The 26,538-nt window shown below is 39.9% G+C and overlaps 1 protein-coding gene across 1 annotated transcript; it reads right to left on the bottom strand.

Annotated features, from left to right (window-relative positions):
* Positions 1-1,816: 1,816 nt before the first annotated feature.
* LOC146632294 (inter-alpha-trypsin inhibitor heavy chain H3-like) lies at positions 1,817-24,214 on the bottom strand. The gene is made up of 20 exons (XM_085353503.1): positions 24,143-24,214; positions 22,817-22,977; positions 22,581-22,685; positions 22,167-22,329; positions 21,949-22,059; positions 21,122-21,250; positions 20,891-21,007; positions 20,614-20,782; positions 20,415-20,525; positions 20,079-20,260; positions 19,791-19,970; positions 10,507-10,732; positions 8,721-8,777; positions 8,377-8,433; positions 7,244-7,315; positions 6,735-6,842; positions 6,431-6,599; positions 5,304-5,452; positions 2,297-2,381; positions 1,817-2,197 (listed from the first exon to the last, which is right to left on the bottom strand). The coding sequence occupies exons 1-20, from the start codon at positions 24,212-24,214 to the stop codon at positions 2,083-2,085; spliced, it is 2,538 nt and encodes an 845-aa protein (XP_085209629.1). The 3' UTR covers positions 1,817-2,082.
* Positions 24,215-26,538: the final 2,324 nt, after the last annotated feature.

The raw sequence follows: 26,538 nt of genomic DNA, 5'->3' as shown, positions 1-26,538 counted from the left end.
TAAACCACGCCTGAGCTCTACCCATCTCGGATCCAGAGAGTTTTACTCATACAGCACCGGACATAGAGACTGAGGGGGGTTACAGTTGGCAACCAATGTTAAGGTGCATTACCGCCCCCTGGCTCACAGCTCAGTGGACATTTAGATGAGAAAATATATATTTGACATATTTAAGGAAAATACTAATAAAATAAAAATAAACAAAATAAATGTTTATTAAGCAATTTTGATATGAAATTGCTTAATTTTAGAAATGTTTTTGCCCTTTTTTGCTCTATAAAATAGTTGTTTTCTTTTAGAATCACTCATCTTAGCAGTAGGATATACATGAAAAGAGAAACAAATTAAGTTTGAGTGAAAATGTATATTTCTTGCACTCTCTGGTCAACTGACTCAGTGAATCTAATGACTCAAAAAACCCGATTCACTTTGGTGAGTGACTCATTAAAACTTGATTCAGTAAAAAAGAATCAAATTTACCATCACTAATTGGAATCCCGACTTCTCTGACAAGGCTAACCAGAATGCCGTTTACTTGATTGTGACATTATTCCCAGGTCCGTGTTCTGCTTTTCTGACCTCTTTTTTTCATATTGAGATTTTGAACCAACATTTGGACTCATCACTTCATACCATATCATTTTCTCACTGATTTTCAGTCCACTTCTTATGTAATTTGGCATGACTGAACCTTTTCTTTCTCTTTCCATGTCGCACAAATGGCTTCTTGACAGCCACCCTTCCACTGAGACCGTTTCTGATGAGGCTTTAGTGAACAGGGCCAGATGCAGCTCTTCAGGACATGACTTTCCGATAGTGTTCATCTGCTGTAGATAGTCGTTTTAGGCCTGCCATTTCATCTTTGTCCACTATTTGTTGTGTTTCCCCCAGTGCTTTTAAGGACACACTGCACTCATATGCATTTTCAGCTAATAGCTCTTTGGTTGGTGGAAAAATACTTTTTCCCACCTGTCACATTGTTATCATTGGCACCTTTTATAGATTCAACTAAAGAAATTGGCTGAAGTTATGTGTTTGTGCCACATGCTACTAGAAAGAAAGGTATTACAATTTACGAATGGGTTCTAAACTGTTTCATTGTTTGAGCTAGGTGCCTCCTTATGCAGGAATAGGTCAGTGTTAAGTGGCTATAGAAAAACATAATGCAAAGAAATGCTATATATATAATATGTAGCATTTCCTTGCAAATACTCAAGTAATACTGGACGTAAATGAGCGAAAAGGGAGCCAATGTCCAAATGAAAACTTCAAAGAAACAAGGGTGGCTCAAGACTTTTGCACAGCAGCATAACCATTGCATTTGACCTACTTCCTCCTAGTGGTTCATGGGAGGCATGTTTTGAATTTCTTGTACATCAACCTCCCCAGCAGGAGGGGCTTACAGCTGTTGTACAGAAGAGCTCGCAAACAAGGTTAGGGAATAGTTTGGATTCTTTATTCATTCGCTTGATATCCATTCCATAAACTGTTCTGAGGAAGTCATGAAATTATGCAAGAAAAATAACAGCATTATATTTGTCAGAGATCCTTGAATCAAGTCAGCCTCATTACATGTCATTTGCAGTTTGAGGCTAAAGACAAAACAGAAGAGATGTTTTAAAAAGTTTCCTCTCTCAATGTTCTGGTACTTAACCAGGATTCAGAAATATTTGAAATTGTTATTTATAAGCAAACCTTCTACAATCCAACTCTCTTCCAGATCAGCCAGCAAAGCTGATTAACATTTAGCTATAACAATATGATTACTGTAGTTAAAATTTACAAAAATTTACATTTTTCAACGTATTTAAAAAATAAAGGTGTAGAAGTATGCCTATTATTGTCATCTCAACTGCATTTGTGTCATTTTGGACGCTATGTTAATGGCAGATGGTGGTAATCATAAATCCTGATTTATGTATGTTATTTTTAATTGGTAATGCTGTCTGACACTAGATCCACATTCACAGTTATATTTCTACATGTTGGAAACAGATGGAAAGAAAGTTTCCACAATATATGTTTTTGCCTTGTTTTCCTTTTAAATTAAAGATTTTTCAAATAAATCAACATATTTGCCAGTTAAAGCTGTGTAATGACAAACTGGAACAGTGGTCTCTGCAGGGCAGAGTCAGCAGACATGAGCCAACAGTTCATTGAGACAGGAGAAGCAAAGCTGTAGTCAACAACCATCTCCCTACAAAAGAAAGAATAAAGAGATCATTAATCTTTGTAGAAATGGCTGGATTCTAAAGCAAAACAAAAACATAAATACAAAAAAGAAAAGAAAATATACCCAGTAACGTCTGCCTCCTGATTTTTGATCTTTAGTTTTCTGACAGGAGCTTGCTGTACCTCCTCATAAACTGCAGCCTCTACAGCTGAAAAGAGAGAGTGAGACAAGAGCTAAGATTGAAAACCAATGCAGCAAGGACACACACGCGTGCAAAAACACTAGTGATGGGATTTCCAGCTCTTTTTAGAGAACGGGCTCTTTCGGTTTGGCTCACTAAAAAGAGCCGGCTCTTTAGGTTGTTTTGTTGCTTTAATTAATTATTAACAGCAATATAAAACTATGCACAAAAGGAATTAATAATGTAAAAAAAAACAAAAAAAAACGGGGTTTTGTTTATATATGTTTATTAGGAGTGCAACGATACACAAAATTCACGGTTCGGTTCGATACTTTGGTGTCACGGTTAGATATTTTTTCAATACAAAAAAATGTTCATGCCTTTTTAATTTGTCATTTATTAAAATTATAAATATATATTTTAACTCAAAAGTACAGTTTTTAAATTTAACCCTAACCCTTGTGCGTGTTTTTTATTTTGACAGCGAATGCGCACCTGCGGACCACTTATGTGCAGCCCTGGTTATATAGCTCATCATATTGCAGCCACAGAAATTCTTTTGTCCATGAAACCATAAAGCTGCACTTTCTTTTTGCCTTATAGTCTGATTTGTCATAACTTTTCCGTTTTGTGGTAAGCTTTTCTTTGGCTGTCACTTCTTCACCCTGACCCGTCTTATTTGGCTCAGCAGAACTAAAATATATATCCTGCTGCTTTTACACACGGACTCGCATAACGCTCAGCGATTCTCTGCGCGATCAACCTCTCACATGTTTAAGCTTGCTGCAGGAGATTTCACTTGTCATGTTTGCATAGTAAGCTAACGATTGATAAGACGATGTCAGAGGAATTTGTGCACAAATTATCATCACTCACAGATCAGTGCTGTCGCTCTCTATACACAGTTTGCACGATTGCAAAGTGAAAGCAAAAAACAAGCGCAAATTCAAACGCGATTTCAATATGTCACATATTGACAGTGGCTCACCGATGCCAATGACATAATTACCCAGCTACATTTCCGAAAGAATGCAAAAGCATTCACATATATTTTTCCTTCCTGCGATAGGCCGACGGGCAGGGCAGAGATAGATTTTGGTAGCCCGACTGAAAAAAATCGCTAGCCCCGGGACGTCGGGCTAGCGATATTGCGAGCCCTGTATCTGATTGAGGAATCACTCATCTTTGGAAAAGAGAGTTTATTACAGAGAAATGGCTCTTTCCAAAATAAAAGCTATACTATACGCTTCTTCTGGGCTATATTCTCAGCAGCATATTAAACATATCAGGTCCCCATAAGTTGAATCATGTGCTAACGGCTGTCTAAACGACTTGGCTAAAGTTTGTAGCATGCTTGCTTGTTGTTGTTGTCTGCTTCCACTTGTCTTTGCACTAGGATGATGTCGGAGTAAATGTGCAGTCATATTCGTTGTGTTCCCACTAGTGCTTTCAGGTTAATCTCGTTGAAATGACCTTAACGCCACAACACGGCAAATCTCCGTTAACGAGCTACCCCTGATTGTGCATGGGGCTAGACGGCCAACACGTTAACGAGCTAACTGCGCTAACACACTAGCTCCCACCCATGTAATTGAGCATTGCGTGGCACATCCAACATACTGTTTTACTTTAGTCCATGACGCGCTTACCTTCAGGGTCATACGTCACATGAAAACCAAAATAATTCCAAACGCCACATCTGAATGAGGGTGGGGGAGGTTCAATTTGCCATGTTGCCAGGAGAGCTTAACTTCTGTCTTGCTAGCTTGCCCTGCGCTCTTCCTTCTGACTATGCTGTCTGTGTTGAGCGCTCAGTGGATCTGCGCTCGGCAGTGCAGCCTAGGCGGAGTAGTCGAACGCAGATTCACTGAGCGCTCAACACAGACAGCATCGTCAGAAGGAAAGTTGATAAAATAAATTACAAATTTTGTATTGTTCGATACATATGCGTACCGAACCGAAAGCACGGTATCGAACGGTTCAATATCGATACGAATATCGTTGCACCCCTAATGTTTATATATAAATATATACTTTGGCCAAAGCACGTACAAACTCCAAAACACATTTCTAGCATTAACTGAACTTCCAAAACAGAGCTACCCTAGATCACTTAAATTACACAATTGAAAGCATATGTGTATTGTTTGTGTATTTATACACAAGCACCCATATATATTCAAATAATTTAAACAAAAAGGTTCATTTACCTGTTACTACCACACACCAAATCCGGTCGTTGGTACTTCCTGGCTTGTGTAGCCACTAGGTAACAAAAGCTCAACACTGCGCCTAGCATCCTGGAGCACTTCTGTTGTGTTTGTACGTGTTTTGGAGTTTTTACGTGTTTTGGAGTTTGTACGTGTTTCGTCTCTAGGGGCCACTGTAAGTATACTTTTATTTATTCACTCCACACAAAATGTAATAAATAAATCATATAATACAAAAAACAACTATTTACATTTCAACTTTTAACTATTTAAATTTTCAGCTTTTTCCTTTTAAACAAATTTAAAGTGAAACAACACAAAACACTGCAAATCACAACACAATTAAATATACACATGAAAAAAATATGAAAACAAAAAGAAGATGCACATTCTTTGTCATATAGGTCTGCATGAATAAACTTTCTGAATCCTTTATCATCCGCAACTGAAAATAGTTGTGGATGATTACTCTACCTTTCTAATGTGACGTTGTTGTCCCTGGCTCTCTTTCCCTCCCACTCTGTTCCTGTGCTACTGCAGTGTAACTACCGTCTCTCCCCCCTCTCCCCAGTGCAAGCACAGGGCTCGCGTGCAGAGTGAAGCGGGAAAAAAATGCGAGAGAGGGTGAGAGAAAGAAAAAAAAGAAAAGAAACTTGCGTTGTTCACTTCAAAGAGGCGGCTCTAAGAGCCGTTTCGTTCGCAACCTACAGATCACAAACACACACAGCTTTTCACTCACCTAAAAGTCCTTCAGCATTGTTGTCCGAGGGACGCCGTCTTAAAACTGGCCAAAATAATTTTTGGCCATTCTTCTCATGATCTATGATGACCATTCGCATGTCTCCAGTGGCAACGTCTATTTCGTTGTTGCGCACAATCACTGTCACACTGGAAAAACATGGAGTTACTCAACTTTTTTAAAAAAACGTAACGGTTCAAGGCACCTGCACAGATCATGCTACTTGGATGAATTTAGCCTGCTCTGATTAAACAGCAGTGTAGTGCATAAAGTACAGAGCCTTTAATGTTAGCATATTTTGTAAAAATGAATTTATGACAGTCAATTCATGACAAACTCTACTTAATGTCTGCCCCTGCCATTTTCATTCTTCAGTCCATGGCTTGAACAAATAATTATTTCCACCCATCCATGCATTTTCTTCCACTTTCTTCCTAGGAACTAGGAGCTGGAGCCTATCCTTGAAAGTTGGGGTACACCCTGGACAGGTCCTCAATCTGACACAGTGCTGGCTTGGTTTCTAATAAGTAAACATAAGTCTATAAGTAAATGTAAATCTATGGACTGCAGCCTACCTCAGCATAAAAAGTAAAAATCTGTATGCACTCGTCTGCCTGTATTCTCGTGCATTTGGGCTTTACTCAAATCCACTCATGTGAGAAACAATCATGTTCCTGCTTTCGCTTTCCTTTTCTGAGCCAGCTAATCTCTGTTCTGTGTGTTTTAAATCTCACAGCCTCTTATCATTTTGCTCCTTCATGTGACCCACCTCTTCCAATTGCTTTACCTCATCCACCATTCGCATGTACCCTCCTAACATTGACTCTGATCTGTTACACTATGTCTAATCACCAAATAGCTTATAATTCATACTCTTTACTTCAATGAATTACCAGTGCTTTCAAATGATCTGTCCTTACTGAAATCACATCTCATCTGCTCAATAATCAACACAAAATAAAAAACAAACTTTTTAGGGGTTTCAGCCTCAGAGATGTCAGCTAACATATATAGGTGCTGAGAGAGACAGTCTTCTCATGTAAATCTTGGTAACACAGGTGAATAAGGTCACACATCTGTGCTTAAAGCTGAGAGCACGAGTCTCGACCATGATAATACAACATCACCTTCCAGCTGTAATGCGATCCTGTCCAGTGTAATATGTCACTGTCTGTCCATCTCGTACAGTGACCCAGTTGGTGTCGATCTCAACATGTTGGCTGTCTTTGACGTGTATGAAAATTCTGCTGAAGCCTCCATTTGTAACTGAATCAAGCTCACCATTTACAGACAGTTCTAGAAGAAAAGAGAAATGCTCATCTTATACCACAAACTGGAGTTTTCATATGAAAATAACAATGAGAAAGAAGAGTAACAGTTTTTATTACACTGAAAAGAAATATTAGGATGGAAAAAGCTAACACTACTGACCCCTGCTGGGATAGTGAAGAAGTTTAAGGCGGACAGGTCCACTGACATCAAAGCATAGTGGAACAGTCTGATTCTCAGCTTTTAGCAAAAACCTGTGGAGTACAGGAACTAGAGATACAGAGGTACACAGTGTTAGAACATTTTTAGTGAAATTAAATATTCACCCCAGGTTTTCTACCCAAAATGTGCTTTATAACCCCTGAGCCAGGAATCCAAAAAATACACATTTGTTCATACATACTATGCAGAGCCTGATTTATATAACATATTATTCTTACAATTTTGTTTGCTTTTCTTTTTGTTTTATGGTTAATGAAGAGATTTGAAAAACAGCCCATGTTTGGAGTTTCCTTCCAGAAAAAAAGTATGTAATTTGCTGCATATCTGAGTACATCATGGGTTGTTTGGAACTTGCAATACAAAAAAAGCAAACAAACAAAAGAAACCAAACCAAAACAATTACTATTATTTCTTTTATCAACCTGAATGACATCAAGGCAATACAATACCATCAGTGGATTCCAGAGTAGTAGTATCACGTGAAAGATGAACAACAGCAGGTTGGACATCAGGGAGAACAACTGTAAATACATTTAATCACATACACTAATATTTTAAGTCTTTATGTTGCATATTGAGTTTATAAACACATCCTGATACTAACCACTGCTTTAAATAAATAAATAAAGACACGTATATATTGAGTCTCACAACTCAGTGTCAGTCTGTAAACATAGTTTGTACATAAATTCTAATTTTTGCACTTCAACTTGTTAGAAATGTTGTTGACAAACATTATCAAAGACAGCTCCTACACTGGTTTTGACCTGTTCAACCTGCTTCACTCAGGGAAACACTACAGATGCAGCGTAAATAGTTTCTTCCAAAAAGCCATAACCACGCTGCACTGACAATACAATACCACCTCCCAATCCAAGGACTACCCTCTACACCCAGACTACACTCTTTACCATCACTACTGTGTAATATTTAATTAATTTAATACTGTTCATATGTATATAGTGCTGCAAAACGGTTTCTTTTCCTACATGTCTGCACTGAGAAGGAGATGCTCTGTATCTCATTGTGCATGTGTACAGTGACAATAAAAAGCATTGTATTCTATTCTATTACCCCACAAATGCAAAACCTGATAGTACATATGAATTCATATAAAAGCTTTGAATGCTTCACTAGAAGAACAGATGTTAGGAAACCCAGTAAAATTACGCATTAAAACTGTGCACACAGGTTTTTTGGGTAATTACCAATACTGTTAATCTAAAAATAAACAGTAACATATAAGAAGGAAATATCTGTTTTTATTATATACTTTTGTATGTTTTTGTAAGAGTACATTTGAAAATTCAGGGATAATATTAATGATTATATTTTAGCATTAACAATATGCTTAGGCTGCTGCCCCCGCGACCCGGCCCCGGACAAAGCGGATGAAAATGGATGGATGGCATTAACAATATGATTTTGATTAAATAGCTTGTATATACTGTTGGATTAATTATTCCACCCCCCCACCCCAAAAAAAAAATACAAAATTGGTAGTTACCAATACTGTTAATCTAAAGCAGCAGTTACATAAACCTTGCATTGGGTGATCTAATAAATTTGTTAAGCACTTCACCTGCTCCAGGATGTCCACTCTCTCCTCTCCCTCCTCTGGGGGTGTGCTGTTGCATGACTAAAAATAAACAGTAACATATAAGAAGGAAATATCTGTTTTTATGAAATACTATTTTTTGTAAAAGAGTACATTTGAAAATTCAGGGATAATATTAATGAATATATTTTAGCATTAACAATATGATTTTGATTAAATAGCTTGTATATACTGTTGGATTAATTATTCCACCCCCCCAAAAAAAAATAAAAAATAAAAAAATTGGTAGTTACCAATACTGTTAATCTAAAGCAGCAGTTACATAAACCTTGCATTGGGTGATCTAATAAATTTGTTAAGCACTTCACCTGCTCCAGGATGTCCACTCTCTCCTCTCTCTCCTCTGGGGGTGTGCTGTTGCATGACTAAAAATAAACAGTAACATATAAGAAGGAAATATCTGTTTTTATTATATACTTTTGTATGTTTTTGTAAGAGTACATTTGAAAATTCAGGGATAATATTAATGATTATATTTTAGCATTGACAATATGATTTTAATTAAACAGCTTGCACATACTGGTGTATTAATTATTCCAATAAACAGATTTGTTTTGGTAGTTACCAATACTGTTAATTTTATGGTAGCAATTACATGAACCTTGCATCAGGTGATGGTCTATTACATTTGTTAAGCACTGTACCTCGACCAGAGAATCCTTTTTCAGGTGAATTCTGTACATTACGTGACTTAAATAAGAATAGACAATCGGACTTCTACCGGATTGCAGAAGTTGGAACAGTTTGTTGCCAGGATGGGACGGGTCCTTCAGTATCTGCGCTGCTCTAGTCCGTCATCTCCTGGTTGCATTTATACCCTAGTGGAGGTCCCTTAAGAGGACTATTAATCATGTGACTCATCACATGAGCCAAAGTGTGAAAAAGGCATGGGTCATTATCACAAGAGGTTTTTGGGTTAAACCACTGTGGGACCTTGCTTCACCTGATGCTAGATGTAAGTGGGGCGTGAGCTGGGAAGGGATCTCAAAGCTGGTTTGTAGGTGGCAGACAGTTGGTGTTGTAAGCAACCCCCTCTGTTCAAAGATGGTCATTCACAGTAGACATAAATAGCTTCTTTTACTCCTCTTTCAGATTATCTGTCTTCTGTTTCCAAAATGTGAACATTGCCATCCTTGACAGAGTGACCTTTGACCTTTAGATCCAGTTGTATAGCCAAGTCTTGTCCCGTCAAGATGGCTCTTCTATGTCATGTGTTTATAGTATGGCTGTTTGGATTCTGTGATGTAGAGGTGTGGCTGGGTCTGAAGTGGACTGGGATGTCATGCTTGGTGAAAATTCTCATTTGGTTCTAGAACTCAATACGTTTCTCAGATGAAAGGTGAAACATCTTCAAGAAACTTAAAGAAGTCCATTAACTTAGATTCCAAGCTCCTTAGACTACCATGACCTGGATGGCTGAGAACCTACCCCATTAGCCTTTTGCAGGTAGTTGTAAAAATTTACCATAGTCTCCGATAGTATTACAGGTACATTATCCCATTAATAAACTGAAAAAAATAAATAAAAACATTCTGAAAGGTCTTCAATTTAGAAGTATCCTTAGAGGTTTTAAGGTTCTAAGCCTGATCAGAAATGGCCCCAGTGGAAGGGTGGCTGTTTTATGAAAGGGAAACAGAGAGGCACACAACCATTCACACTGACATTCACACCTATGGACAGTTTAAGTTTAAAATAATCAGTTAATCCAACCCTGCCAACTGCATGTCCTTGGACTGTGGGAGGAACCTGGAGAGGACTAGGGCTGCCACAAACGATTATTTTGATAATCGACTAGTCACCAATTATTTTTTCGATTAGTCGACTAATCAGATCATACATCCATTGGACATAAAACGTACAGCTTATTGCACCAGCATGCATCTGCTCTTATATAACTATCATTAGCTTACAGCTTTAAATGTTTAAGGTATGTGCTAAATAAAAATAAAGACAAGATGATAGTCAGGGCATGGCAGTTTGATGCATATGTTTTTTTTCCCCCCTTAACTTGACAATGACATTAGTCTGGGGGCTAAAAGTAGAGATTATGAGGCATTTCATTTATTTCAGTCTTTTTGTGTTTGTGATACTCACCAGATGAACGGCGACTACTAGGAGCCAAATATTGTCTTGAAAAGGACTTCCCTACACGGGGCTGCCATCTCTGTGGTGTTTCACCTTCCTTTGGTTTATGAAGCACATCTGTGTTCTCTCCTGGAGGCTTTGTGACCACCATAGATGTGAGAGGAGTCACAAAACTGTACTTCAGTGACAGCTCCAAAGCCTCCTTCTTTACTTTCTCTTTCTCCGGTCCAGATAACTGAAGTCTGTGTCACAATATATTAAATAAATATGATGGTTGACTTACAAGTGGAATATGATTAAATCATTTGTTTTTTAATTGATCAATTGAATTTGAAAATATCCCCAGCTAGTCTTTACTGCTGTCACTGCTGTATGGGACACATCTTTCAGAATCCTGAAAGATAATGCTCATTAAAAACATAGTATATTATTTGATCTATTTTACCTATCTGCTGCAAGATAAACTGGAGAACTGATATCAGAACAGTTGTGGCACCAATGGGTTCAGGGATTGTTTTGAACTCATTGGTGCTGCTTTGGCTTTCATTATAGATCGTTAACATGTGGTTGTTGTTGTTGTTGTTTTTTTACAAAATTAACACTCAGTTGGCTGAGGGTTTGTTTGTATCCAGTATCGATCTTAGGCTAGACCACCATGCTAACCAAGTCTACCACAGATATGAATGAGAGAGATAAATATAAAGCCATACTGGTTTGGACATTGCCTGGATTAACAAGGTCAATGTCAGGTGTTCAGGAATTAGGGCACCCTGGTGAAAAGTGTTCTACTGGAACAAGACGGTATCGTTCAGTGTGAGGGCAACTGACCAGAAAGATAGGATCATGGCAAAGCTGGAAACCTGAATCCTCCATAGTCGGTTACCAACACTACGTGAAGTACCCTTAGAACATCTACTAGATTGTGCAAGTGCAGTGCTATGGACAATACCTACCGCAACCATTACTAAGACTAACCACCTGACTTACACTACGGCAGCAGTGATCAGTGAGATGCTTGGCTATAAGTTGAACAGCCACAAGGAGAGGTACCCTCCATAGTGAAGGAGATTAGAAGTCAAGATCAAGGTAGCATGGACGGAGGTTAGCCAACTATCGGATCTGCCATAAGGTGCAATGAAGAAGGTGCCTAAGAAGTACAGCAAGCTGTCCATACCTGAGGCCTTGGAGACTGCCAAGCAAAGACTCACAGCCTTGGCCATCTGCTTGAAGACATACACCAGAGACATAGAAGGCAGGAGAATAAACCAGCTGTTCTCGACAGAACCAGCCAAAGGGTACTCTCAGTGGCAGTGCAACAATATGAGAACAGCAACACCAAGGCTGGTGTTACGGTGTTAAGTAAGAGTGGGCCAGCTAACAAGGCAAATGCAGTTACGGTTTTAAGATCTAGGCCTAAACTGTGTTTCTTCTGTCACAAGCCTGTGTGGTTGCTAATTGTGTCAAACTGGCACAAAAATAAGTTGTGGTACTCAAAAAGGTGACAAAGCAAGATAATCAAAAACCAAATCCAACTTGAAGCTCCCTTTTCAAATATCCCGGAAGAGCCCCCACTTGTTATGTTCCCCTGAGTGGTCTAGGCGGTGTGTCCGGATCAGAAAAAGGAGGCAAAAGGGTTAAATTAAAGAGTTTTATTAAAATAGCTCAACTAAAAGAGACTGACAAGCCACTATCACCATTTAAGGAAACAAACAAAACTCAAGCATTGGTCAATAAAGTAAAAACATAAGTCAAAAAGAGAGAGCAGCTCACTAGCTGCAAACTGGAAAAACACAGCTCACTAGCTGCAAACTGGAAAAACACAGCTCACTAGCTGCAAACTAAACTGGAAAAACACAGCTCACTAGCTGCAAACTAAACTGGAAAAACACAGCTCACTAGCTGCAAACTAAACTGGAAAAACACAGCTCACTAGCTGCAAACTGGAAAAACACAGCTCACTAGCTGCAAACACCCAGCTCACTAGCTGTAATCATTCACATGGCACTCTGGCCCAGAGCTCACCTGTACCTGGGCTTAAATCCCTTTAATTACTGATGTGAGTCAGCTGTGTAAAGGAGAAAAGGTGGCACCTCAGGCAGAAGCGATTGAAGGACACGCCCACACAGGCACCTTCAGGAGGAGGCCCTGCTAGGGCCGTAACACTGGAGACTGTGCAATACTGAAATACTGCAATATGGGAGAAGGATGCAACCTATAACAGCAATGCTCACTGTCTAGTTGGCTAGTGGATCTAAGAGCAACCACAGCAACCTCCCTGAACTGGGACCAGTAACAATCACAGTGGCAGATATCCAAGAAAGGGTCTCCAGTATGAAGAGTTGGACAGCACCAGGCCCCGACATGATTACAAGATTACAAGAAGGCCTGTGACTCGATGCCCCACAGCTGGATCCTGGAATGACTAGAACTATACAAGATCAACAGGACCCTAAGAGCTATAAATCATCAGGAACTCAATGGGGATGTGGTGTACAACACTAGAGGCCAACTTCAAGCCCATAGCACAAGTCACCATCAAGTAACATCAAGTGACTTTCCTCACAGTGTTACTGGAGGCCAAAGTAATGCCATCCAGGGTGGGAATCTGGTTAGATACCATATTTCTAAGATTTTCGGGGCAGAATACAATAACCTCAGTTTTATCTGAATTAAGAAGCAGAAAGTTAGTGTCACGGTCCCCGTGTCTCACTGGTTGGCCCACGCTGGCTACAGGTTTTGTTGTTGTTGTTCGTTTTTGTTTTCTTTGTCTCTCCTCCTCCTCTCTGCCTGGGTGGAGCTCGTTACGGGCTCTCGCTCTTGGCCCACGCACCTGTGTGATTGTGTCCACCTGCTGCTGATCTGGCTGATTTCCCCAGCTGCTATTTAAGGCAGTGGCACAGAGCAGCTCACCACTGGAATGTTGAACCTCCTGAGTTCGCGCTCTCGGCATTTTCAAAAGAATCCCCTGTGTGTATTTTGCTGTGGCACTAACGTTAACTTCTGTGTGTAGATATCCCTCTTCTGGACCAAATCACGGGACCTGCCCGGGTGTGGCAGCGTGTGTGGAGTTTTGGAGCGAGTGCGGCTGAAGAGGAGTGCGTGTGTGCGGAGGAGCTGTGGCGGTGACTGTGTGGAAGAGGAAGCGTGTGTGTGGATTTCCCCCCTCCTTCTCTCCCTGGAGCCCTGGACCCCCCCTCCCAACTCACTGTACATATATATAGCACTGAGGTGATCCCTGTTGTAAATAAATCTCCTTTTGTTCTCTGAGAAAGAACTGTCTGCGCGTGAGTCCGTTCAGTAGCCATGACAGTTAGAGGTCATCCAGGTTGTTATGTCTCTAAGACATTCCTGCAGTTTAACCCTTTAAGACCTACCATAGAACCAAGTCCGCCAGAGCTTATATTATATTTTTACATGCTGTGCAGCCATTTTTGGGAGCATTTCAAGTTGCTATACATCAATACAACCATTATAGCCCAGATTTTAATAATATATATTCATTAAGTGCATAGTAATTACATAAATTGCAAAAAAGTGTAATAAACTAGAAAAAAATTGAAAATCTTTTTTGCTTTTTTAACATATATTTGTAGTTAGAGAAATTTAAGAGGCTTATCCCTCAAAACTGTAAATACAAAAAAGTTGCACAAAATAGTTTCCCACCACAGGAAATTTATTTTGAGTGTCTTCATAGTTTTATTTTTGAAATACACCAATTTTTATACACTGCAGGAAAAACGAAAATAAATATTATACTGCAAATTTGCAAAAAAGCAGCATATGCATCAAAATAAACTATTTCCAGCAGTGCAATATGAGTCCTAAGCATCCCAGAAACGACACAGAAAGTCATAAAGTCAAAGATAACTTTTAAAAAGACCAGTATAGGCCCTGAGGCCCTGATGGAAAAAAAGACTACATTTCCGCGAAAATGACGTCACTTCCGGTTTCGGGCAGGTAATGGCGGAAATGCAAAAGTTCGCGCTGACGTCTATTCCAAAGTAGGAAGTGTTATGAACAGCTGATCGGATCGGCAAAGCGTGTTTCTGGAATATTATGTTTTTGTTCCTGCAAGCGCTTTTTATGCAGTTTTTACAAAGCTATATGTGGAAGGAAACCGTGACCTAGGACAAGCTGATGGCATAAGATGTAAGTACAACTCCTCCGGTTTCATATGCAAAACAAATTATTGCGCTAGCTTACGTGATTGCAGAGCTACCGGGATTTAAAAATAGTTACGTAAAACAGAGCGTGCCCGCTCCGACCGGCTCTAAAGGCTTAACTAATTGGTGTGTGTTATCTGGCTTCATGGATAGATAGAGTTGGGTGTCATCTGCATAGCAGTGAAAATGTATGCTATGCCTTCTAATGATACTGCCTGTATAATGTGAACAGATTTGGTCCTAGCACTGAACCCTGTGGAACACCATAATTAACCTCAACGTGTGAAGAAGACTCTCCATTTACATTAACAAATTGGAGTCTATTAGATAGATATGACACAAACCACTGCAGCGCAGTACCTGTAATCGCTCTAATAGGATGTTATGGTTGACAGTATCCAACGCTGCACTGAGGTCTAGCAGGACAAGCACAGAGATGAGTCTACTGTCAGAGGCCATAAGAAGATCATTTGTAATCTTCACTAAAGCTATTTCTGTGCTGTGATGAGCTCTGAAACCTGACTGAAACTCTTCAAATAAGCCATTCTTCTTCAAATGATCTGTAAGCTGACAACTACTCTTTCAAGAATGTTTGATATGAAGGGAATGTTAGAGATTGGCCTATAATTAGCTAAGACAGCTGGGTCCAGAGATGGCTTTTTAAGTAATGGTTTAACTACTGCCAGCTTGAAGGCCTGTGGTACATAGCCGATTATTAGAGATAGGTTGATCATATTTAAGATTGAAGCATTAGTTAATGGCAGGACTTCTTTGAGGAGTCTTGTAGGAATGGGGTCTAAAAGACACGTTGAAGGTTTGGAGGAAGTAATTACTGGTAACTCAGAAAGATCAATTGGAGAAAAAGAGTCTAAATGAATATCAGTGGTATTCAAAGTAGCTATAGATAATGTTACATCTGTGAGATGATTATGGTTAATTTTTTTTTCTAATGGTTAAAATTTTATTTGTAATGAAGTTCATGAAGTCATTACTAGTTATCGCTAAAGGAATGATTGGCTCAACAGTGCTCTGACTTTTTGTCAGCCTGGCTACAGTGCTGAAGAGAAACCTAGGGTTGTTCTTATTTTCTTCAATCAGTGATGAATAGTAAGATGTTCTGGCTTTGCGGAGGGCTTTCTTATAAAGCAACAAACAATTTCTCCAGCAACAAACAATTTATCCAAATAATGATCTTCTAAATTTGTGAAACGCCATTTTGTCTCCAGCTTACGAGTTATCTACTTTAGGCTACGTGTTTGAGAATTATACCACGGCGTCAAATACTTCTCATTTGAGGCTCTATTTTTCACAGGAGCTACAGTACCCAGTGTCATACATAGTGAGGAGGCAAAATTATTAACAAGATAATCTACATCTGTTGGAGTAGTGTTCAGATAGCTGCTCTGCTCTGTGTTGGTACAGGGCATTGGAGATGATAACACCGGATGGATTATATTATTAAACTTAGTTATAGCACTTTCAGAAAGGCATCTACTGTGATGAAGTCTACTCCGCACTGCTGTGTAAACAATTATTGTAAATTTAAACGTAATCAGGAAATGATCAGACAAGAGAGGGTTTTCAGGAAACACTGTAAAATGTTCAGTTTCTATCCCATATGTTAACACAAGATCTAGAGTGTGGTTAAAGTGGTGGGTGGGTTCTTCTACATTTTGAGAGAAGCCAACTGAGTCTGATAACAGATTAAATGCTGTGTTGAGGCAGTCATTTTTAGCATCTACATGGATGTTAAAATCACCCACAATAATTATTTTATCTGAGCTGAGCACTAAATCAGATAAAAAGTCTGAGAAATAAGACAGAAACTCTGTGTAAAGCCCAGGTGGACGATAGATGATCACAAATAAGACTGGTTTTTGAGTTTTACAGCTAGGGTAGATAAGGCTATGCATCAAGCTTTCAAATTAATTAAAAGTCAGTCTGGGTCTTTGGTTGATTGATAGGCTGGTGTGAAAAATTGCTGCCACACCGCCCCCTCGGCCTGGTCTTCGAGGTTTCTGATAGTTAGAATGATTCGGGGGTGTTGATTCATTTAATCTAACACAATCATCCTGCTGTAACGAGGTTTCTGTCATGGTTGGCTGTGTGGCAGGCAAGCAGAAGTGGTGGACCCAAAATTGCAGGACTCTTGGAGATGGGAATAAACTGAAAACGTAGCTTTATTGCTGGAGGAATGATTCACGAAATAAAACTTACAAAAACAAAACTCTAAACCGAGGTGCTGGAGGACAGGACATTACAAACACACAGCAAGTTGAGGGTACGACGCGACACTGACACAGAGAAACACAGGGCTTAAATACACAGAGGGCAGTAATCAAGGGATGAGAGACAGGAGGGGAACACACCTGGGAGAAATCACAGCTGACGAGACAGGGGAAACGTAAACTGAGCACACTCACATACGACACAGACCTTCACAATAAAACAGGAAACTCAGACACATGGAACCAGACAAGACATTGAACTAAACAGATAGTTAGTATTTTGCTCCGCCTCTGGCAGGAGCAAAATAGAACCAGTAGGCCCGCAGGCCTCTGGCAGGAGCAGAACAGAACCAGCAGGCACGCGGGCCTCTGGCAGGGACGAAACAGGTTGCGCTGGCTTCTTTATGTCCAGGGATCCAGAGTTAACTGAATGCTGATATCTAACCTCTGGGGAGGCCCCGGAGAGAGTAAAAGTCTCAAATTTAGCCAGGTCTTGAGGAGCAACGAAAGTCTATGTGGGGGCATCCTCCTCCTGAAAACGAGTAGGTGGAACTGGCGACTGAGGTGCAGGCCGTGCTAAAGGCTGAGGCGCTGGAAATACAAGAGAGTGCACTGAGGTCGACTGAGCTGCGAGTGACTGGAGAACAGGAGGAGACTGAGCTGCAGAGGACTGAACTGGGGACCGCTGGGCAGCTAAGTGAGCTTCTGGCTGGACAGCTAAGCGAATTGAGGGCTGCTGGACTGCGAAGTGTGATGACTGCTGGGCAGCTGACTGCACTACCTCAGTGGAGTTTTTAAAAGACTCGGGAAATGCTGGCTCTTCAGCCTCTAGCGGTCCAGACTCTGCTGAGGGAGGACACGCAGACTCTGGGGAGGCCCTGGAGATTGTGTCAATATCTACAACATTACCACTTGAAGTCTTCAAATGAGTGTCAGTAGCCCAAGAAACGAAACATTCGGGCGCACACTGAACAGTCTCTTGAGGTGGCAGTTCAAAGAACCGTCCGCTGCTGCTGTTGCTGCGGAGGCCTCGAAGTGGAGTACTGCGAACGAGCAAAGGCCGCTAGCTCCCGAGCCTGAAGAACCTCCTGGGCTTCGTGCATCTCGTCAATTAAGCTCATGAATCCCTTGAGTTGGCAGAGATGTGGATTCCCCTCAAGGATTGTTCCGATAGCGTTTAATCCGATCGCCATCACCTTAGTATCCTTTGTGTGGGAAATCTGCTTCATTAGGGCCATGACGCGGGCGAGATCGCGTTCCCGGGATGAGTCCGCTGGGTCCATGTACTGGTCGCGTCGTTCTGTCATGGTTGGCTGTGTGGCAGGCAAGCAGAAGTGGTGGACCCAAAATTGCAGGACTCTTGGAGATGGGAATAAACTGAAAACGCAGCTTTATTGCTGGAGGAATGATTCACGAAATAAAACTTACAAAAACAAAACTCTAAACCGAGGTGCTGGAGGACAGGACATTACAAACACACAGCAAGTTGAGGGTATGACGCGACACTGACACAGAGAAACACAGGGCTTAAATACACAGATGGCAGTAATCAAGGGATGAGAGACAGGAGGGAAACACACCGGTGAGAAATCACAGCTGACGAGACAGGGGAAACGTAAAATGAGCACACTCACATACAACACAGACCTTCACAATGAAACAGGAATCTCAGACACATGGAACCAGACAAGACATTGAACTAAACAGACAGATTCTCAAACAGACGGGGTGACACCATAGACAGACAGATACAGACGCAGACCGAATATAACACGTAGAACTCAAACAATAATAATCATGATAATAAATTGGAAAATGATAATAATAAACTTAAAGCGCTGGGTTACCGACCCAGGACTATGACAGTTTCTGTAAGGCAGAGTAAATCGATTTGCTGATCACTTATTAACTCATGTACTAACAGAGACTTGGAAGAGAGAGACCTAATGTTTAATAATACACATTTCACTGTTTTAGTCTTTGGTTCAGATGTGGATCCTGTATTGTTCTTTATTTGTGATTTTTTTATGTTTAAGTTGTTTTTTGCTGGTTTTTAGTTTGTTTTTGTCTGTTTGGGAGCTGACACAGTCTATACGGAGATGGGGGTTTTGGGGGAATAACAGGAGGAGAGAAGCTGCAGAGAGAAGTGTAAGACTGCAACTCTGCCTCTGGGTAGTCACATTTTGGGGGGTTTAATAAATTTGGTCAAATTTCTAGAAATGAGAGCTGCTCCATCCAAAGTGGGATGGATGCCACTATCTATGAAGCCTACATCATTTTTTCGACACCACTCCGACAGACAGCAATTTAAGGAGAACATGTGGCTAAATATGTCACTCCTAGGTCTGATTGGGAAGGGGACCAGAGAAAACTACAGAGACATTGTTTTGGCAAAGTTATACACGGATTCAATGATTTTAGTGACCTTCGATTGATGTAACCGGGTGTCATAACTGCCGACATGAATTATAATTTTACTGAATTTACATTTACCCTTAGCCAGCAGTTTTAAATTTCCCTCAGTGTCGCCTGCTTTGGCCCCTGGAAGACAACTGACTATGATTGCTAGTGTCAGCTTCACATGTCTCAGAACAGAATCGCCAGTTACCACAGTTTGATCCCCGGCAGGTGTGTCGCGGAGTGCGGAAAAACGGTTAGACACATGAACAGGTTGGTGATGTACCTGGGGCTTTTGTTTCCTCCTCACCGTCACCTAGCCGTCCCCTGAACCCTCTGGATATGGTCATCAGACACTGATCCAGTCGATTCCACACTTTCATTTGGATTAGAGAATGTTATTCTTCTATTACTCTGTAACAATTTAAATGCAATGTAATGTCAGTTGACATAGAAAATGGATTAAGAAGAGTACTCCTGATGACTCCTGTGGATTTATCCTTACCGAAATGGCCATAACTTGAGGGGTGAAGGTTTCAATGTTATTATCTGTGATCTGTCCGGCCACCACAATCTCAGAACCATTATAATACTGACTGAAGTTAGTCTGGGTTAGATTGGTCCCACCAACATAGATCATTGTCACATCTGTCAGTAGAGGTGTGGCCACCTCTTCATAGAAACCCTGTTGACATACAGTGTGGAAGTGATACAAATCATGCTTTTTTTTTTCTTCTTTCTATTCTCGGAGGTTTCAACTCACATAAAAGAAGAGTATCTATAATTTAAATACCTTCAGCTGTAAATCAGCATCAGAGTCTTCATATATCCGCCGTGCCACACCGTTATTTTGCAGCGACATTTTCTCAAGGAAATTAAAATTAACATCAAAACCAAAACCAAGACAGTACAGTGGGAATTTGCCTGCAATAGCCTGTCTTACATTTGACTGGATTTTCTCCAGATTTGTCACCCCTGAAAAGAGACAAGACATACCCAGTTCAGCTCAGAAACAATGTAGTCTCATAATTCATAATAAATCAGGACAGTTATTCACAATAAGGTCACAAACACCTCAATTTCATGAAATATTTGTGTACATTTGTTTACAGATGTGCTTTATTATAACCTGAGGTTGGGTCTCCATCTGTGAGAAGTATAAGGATAGATGCTGAACCTTCTCTGTTATGTGCATTCAGCATACGTGCTCCTTGCACCACTGCTTTATTTATGTCTGTGGCTGAAATGCAACAACAACAAAGTCTCAGTACACCATTCATTGGCCAAATGTTTATATTTCAAAATATGTATTCAGTACAAAATCTCACATCCTCTGTGTTGAATATTGCGTGCAAAGTTTTTGGCACTTTCCAGGTTTTTGCTGTTGGCCTGAACGAGTTCTCGCTTCCAGTAAGAAATTCTGTCATTAAAAGTGATCAGACCAAAGTGATCATCTTCTGCCAGATCATTCAGAATGTGGATTAATGCGGTCCTAGTCTGGTTAAGAAAACATTATTTACACACATATTTGTTAGTTAAAATTTAAAAAAAAGAAAAAAAGTATAAATAAAATAATATCAGAAACTGACCCTTCAAATACTTTACCTGCTCAATTTTTCTGCCCCCCATTGAGCCACTTTGATCAATAACAAAGACGACATTTTTTGGTATCCGAGGAAGATCAGATGGAGCAAAATGATGAACAAAGTATCCGTCAGATTTCTAAGGTGGAGTTGTTTAAAAAAAACAAAAAACAACTTGATTGGTTATAGGATTATTCAAGAGGCTTTTGGGTCAAAGTCATACAGTTTTTGTTGCTAAAAGACCAGGGTTTACCTTGATGTGTCCCAGTCCATTATCCCTGTTAACGTCATAAACAATAACCAAATCTCCATTCATACCCTGATCTCCACAGCTGTCACACATTTTCTGTTGGTCGACTGTTGGATAGAAATACACCCACGCCTGGAAACAGAGTGAATCACAGTGTTTAGAAACTTGGAAGAGAGAGATGTCAGTGATTTTATTTTCTGTTTTCCGTTTTGGCCTGATATTTTGTTTGGTCAAATTTTTAAATGAAACATTGTCAGAATTAGTAATTTATCACAAATTAACACATGACTTTACATACAAAGAGTGTTGGAGAAGCCCAACCTTTAGAAGAAAATGAAATGAGATGTGTTCAAGGACCAAAACCTTAAACCAGAGGTCACTAACAGGCGGACCATGGTCCAGATGAAAACACACTGGCCAATTGAATGTGAGTTAATACCACTCCGCCAATCAACTCTGTGTATAATAGGTGGTAAACACTGGACTGTGGGGTACCAACACATCTTGGGCAATTACAAGCTGCCTGAAGCAGTTTGTAAGAACTGACCTTTCCAATTTCTGGATACAAATGGTTCCTAAGACAACTTTTTCAGGTTTAAGGAACGTAGTCTTATGTATATTGACCATGTTTGGCTCCACACACAAAGCAAGGTAGTTTTGTCCAAAGTGAACATAATCAAGCTAATCATCAATGAGCACCTCCACATGTGTATGAGAATTTTCAGCAATCATATGTTCAGTTCTATGTTGTGTGACCAAAATTATTTCAAACTGTCTGTTGTAAGAAAACTCAAGTTTTTTACTGTTTGAGAACTAAAAAAATTCTGTACCTGTTTATCTGCATGTGTTTTAGTAATGGCATTAGCGAGGTCTTTGGTGCTCAGGCCTCCTTTCACATTGATGAAACTGATGCCGGCTTCCTCGTGAATGTACACATCCACCTGGTATTAAGTAAAATAAAACAAATCAAAAGATCTCATCATGTGTGCTGTTTTTTCAGCATTGTTTTCCAAAATAATTAATGAACAGATAGCAATAAGACAGTCACCTTGAAGTCTCTGACAGGCTGCATGGGTCGAGCATGAATTTGCAGCTCGTACTTGCCATGTGTGCGTTTCATCAGTTCCTCATATGTGAGTTCAAAAGTGACCTTTTTGTGAGCAGCCACATTTACAGAGGTCTTAAATTCCTCCAGAGTCCTTCCTACAGAACTAAAGCAGAAACAATAACCATTTCACTTATTTGTAATTATGGCTGTAGTTTGAACCTGAGCAGGGAATAAGGTTAACTCTAATTATATTTTCCTATTTGCATTCGCATTAACATCACTTTAGAGAAATGAAGAAAGAAGAGAAAACACAAGAACAGACCAAACTAGTTTTGAATGACAGAAATATTTTCTTTTTCTTTATCCAAAAGAACACTCAGTGTATTTGTACAATACTTATCATTTAGTTAATACCTGACAAGTCCAGCACTTTCACCACGAGACACAGCTTCAGTGTACTGCTGCTGAGCTTGCTCCTTAGCTTTCACAACACCATCATAAACCTGGCCATCGATAAACCTGAAGAGGACCAAGAAAAGCCCTTGTGTAAATGCACACACTACTGAGTATCCTGTCATTTGTTTTTTATTGTAGAATTCTTTATTTGCAAAAGTCTCTGGATGGTTACACATTATTTTAAATTCACACACATTCGAAATTTACTGATGAAGGCATTCTTGAGAATCTGAACATGAAATTCAATTTCCTTTGACTCGTTCATACGATTGGCCACACGGCTTGTGATGACAGTGGTGGCATAACGACTGGTCACTGTGGAGTTGATGTGGAAGCTGTAGACATCCCAGTCATCCTGAGCAAAAAAAAAAACCAAACAAAAAAAACCTGACAGGCTTAACAATTCTCATTGACTGACCAGTGTTTGAGCACCCGCTCCTTCAAACATCTCTGCATGTCATTGGCTGATTTCACTGGTTCATTGCCAGGTGTTTTGAGTTTTTTGGACTTTGAGGTTTTCTTTTTTGAATTATCTGTTTAATCCCTGGTATGTTTAATGTTTACATTCACTTTTTACATTCTTTTTGTTTGTGTCTCCTATATGATATACTTAACTGACATTTTTTATTGTAACAACCAATGATTTATACAGGAAAATAATGACTATTAACAAGGTTGCCCAAACTTTTGCATCCCACTGTATGTATGTATGTATGTATGCATATACATATATGTGTATATATATATATATTTATGCATTTATTTATTTATTTTCAGCTTCCTTTTTCACTTTATGCTTTAGTTTTGTATTTTTGCAATAGCCTAAAACAGCTCACGTTTAGTTCCCCCCTGGCCTAGGCAACTCCCTGGAATTGCCATGACCCCCCTGTCTTGGCCCGTGGCTGGGCAAAGATGAAAACTGTTTTTGGACCCCATTGTTTTCCTTTTGTTCCATTCATCTTGTTAGTCTCTGTATGTCTGCATTTTTTCTCACACTCCTCGCACTCAGGGCATGACAGTTTTTCACATGAGAAGGGGGGTTGATCTCCTAGACTCTGACCGTGTAAACAGAACAACTAACATTACATGTTTTTTAAAAAAATGGACGAGAATAATTAACTTAATGGAACAGATCCAATTTTGCCTTAATCTAACACTAAACAAAACAATTATAACCCCAATCTGTATGTTAGTTTCATTTCTAATTTGAAGTGTGACTGTTAGTATTAATATGTAAACTCTTCACAACATTTCTAATACAAGACCACACACATGCATTCACATGTGACGCATATGAAAAGCATTAAATAACACAGACGACAGAGAATCAAGGGAATCTTCAAGAGCTCAGTGTTCAGTTAACAAAAAGATGTTAAGAAACACAGAGACAAAATGAGTCATCTCAGATATCTTTGAGAGATCTGTTAAACTGAAACATCAGTGGCATTGGTAAGATGAAGACAGAAAGATTCTGTTCTCTTGAAGTGATGCTGTATCCCTTTTATGTATTATAACCTTACCTTGTTTGGCAGTGTAGAGGCCAAAGCCAGCAGCAGCCCAAAGAGAGCGATTTGCACCACAGTTCTCTCCATGATGCCTCCAAAAGTGCTCAGATGTTTTCAGAGATTTCACTAGCTCTGCTAACAATTAGCATGCAGAGTGCACCCAGGGGGTTACGTTAACCGGTTTGTTTACATATTCCACTCTCCGTGTTCCACATGTTGCATTCGCAGATTCTCATTTTCACCGAACGATCGTCTCTTTCCGCCTGGTCTTGTGTCTCTGTGCTTCTGTAACATAAAGAACGAGCTGACATTTTTCTCACGAAACCAGCGATCAGCTCAACAGACCCTCATCTGCATCCTCCTCCTCATCTGTCAGCTGTTTAACACCTGCTGCTAATTCAAGAAACACGCCTACGTTACCTGGTGATAGTCACAGTTTAACTGGGCAGCCGGTGCTCGATATAAAGCAATGTCAGCGCATTTTTCTGCACAAGATCAGTAAATATAGTGTTTTCCCCGAGCGCAGAGCTGCTGGAGCTTGTTTCCTTACAGAGCACTTTATAGGCGAACCAGCTTCATCAGCGGCTGATGTCCAATCACCGGCACACAGCTTTGAAACCTCACCTTAGTTTTAGCTCTCAGTGGTTAATCGCTGGACTTCATTCACTCAGGTTCTGTCTGTCGGGTCACATTTACTTCGCTGTTTTATTTACAACTGAGCAAATCGGTTTGGCTGAGGTTAAAGTTAAGTTTCATAACTGCAAAGTTTCACAGACGTTTAATGGTTCACTGGCACATGTGTTAGACTGAACTATTCGCTTTTCTTTATCTGGTGTGTTTTGGATTTAACAGTTACGGTTGCCCCTAGAGACAATGCACGTACAAACTCCAAAACACTTGCAAACTCCAAAACACTTGCAAACTCCAAAACACTTGCAAACTCCAAAACACATGCAAACCCCAAAACACTTGCAAACCCCAAAACACATGCAAACTCCAAAACACAACGGAAGTGCTCCAGGACGCTAGGGGCAGTGTTGAGCTTTTGTTACCTAATAACTACACAAGCCAGGAAGTACCAATGACCGGATTTGGGCTGTATCCCAATTCAGGGTCTGCAGCCTTAAAGCCCGCATTTTAAGGCCGATTACGTCACAGCGACACGACGGAGGCTCTCCCAATTCAAAGGCTGCTCGAAATGCGGCCCTCAAATGCGTCCTTAATTTCCCTGAATTTTAAGGATGGGTCGGTGTAGCCTTCATGGCCCAACATATCCGAGATTTCATAGCGCGGCGGTGGTGTGGATAATTTTGCCGAAAAAACGGCGGAAGCGGAGCCGCCGAAGAGTAAACTTTCAGAAGTAAGTACTGAATATTATGTCACATATTTATGCGCAAATGTTTTTATATTGAAGAACATTAAAACATTACTGTTGGTCACATGTCAGGAAAGTTATGTGACATTAGCGATGTTTGTACTAACTTGGTTTTAAAGCCTTTACTTAAAAATATACGCCGTTCAATAGTTGACTTTAATCTTACAGAGAATGTGATGAATTTATGGATAATTAAAGTCAGTCATATATCCACAAACACAACAAGCTGAAAGTCAGTGATGCTATGGAGCGCCAGGACTGCCATAATGAATTAATTAAATACACCATTAAATAATTAATTAAATGTGGCAATAATTAATTAAAATTGGAATTAATTAAATAAATGTAATTAATTAATTATTGACACATTTAATTAATTATTGATATATTTAATTAATTATTTAATGATATATTTATTTATTTCATTTTGGCATCTCTCATCATGAAATAATTTTATCTGTCAGCCTCACCCATCAAACTCAGGGGGCGGGGTTAACGCTGATCGAGTCAAAACCATTGCTTTGGCCTGGTGGCCATTGTTTCTAGCACACAACAACCGGCACGTGGAAGCTAACAGAACTGAACTTTGAAAAACCCTGTTTGTGTGTCACCAAATACCGTTTTAATATTTTTTAGCCGAGAATGTAGTGGTTTAATCTTCATGTGTCTGGTCGGTTTGTCAAGATACAGCCTCTTTACAAAAGTGCTTCGATGATTTCGGAGATGTCTGCCCAGTCTCACGGCAAAGCGTGGGATAGACCCGCTCGCCTCGCAAGCAATCCCACCGACAAAGCGCAGGCCCCGGTACACAGCTGTAGTAACCCCCGCTGACTTCTTGTACTGAGGTTATATTTATCGGTGTTTTATTTCCTCATGTTCTTATGTGTCCTACGTGTTTCAGTCGCCAATTCTGAATTATAACTAACATTAAAAACATGTTTAAGGAGGAGAGACAGCAAATAAATCTGTTTAACATCTGATCTTTGGGTTTTTGTTCAGTAATCAGCGTGACCTGTGTATAAACGCATAAAAGAGA

Source organism: Diplotaxodon limnothrissa, linkage group LG5, assembly GCF_057381915.1.
Source record: "Diplotaxodon limnothrissa isolate DT_005_m linkage group LG5, D_limnothrissa_male_GT1.1, whole genome shotgun sequence".
NCBI classification, from domain to species: Eukaryota; Metazoa; Chordata; class Actinopteri; order Cichliformes; family Cichlidae; genus Diplotaxodon; species Diplotaxodon limnothrissa.
This window is presented reverse-complemented; position numbering and strand designations above follow the sequence as displayed.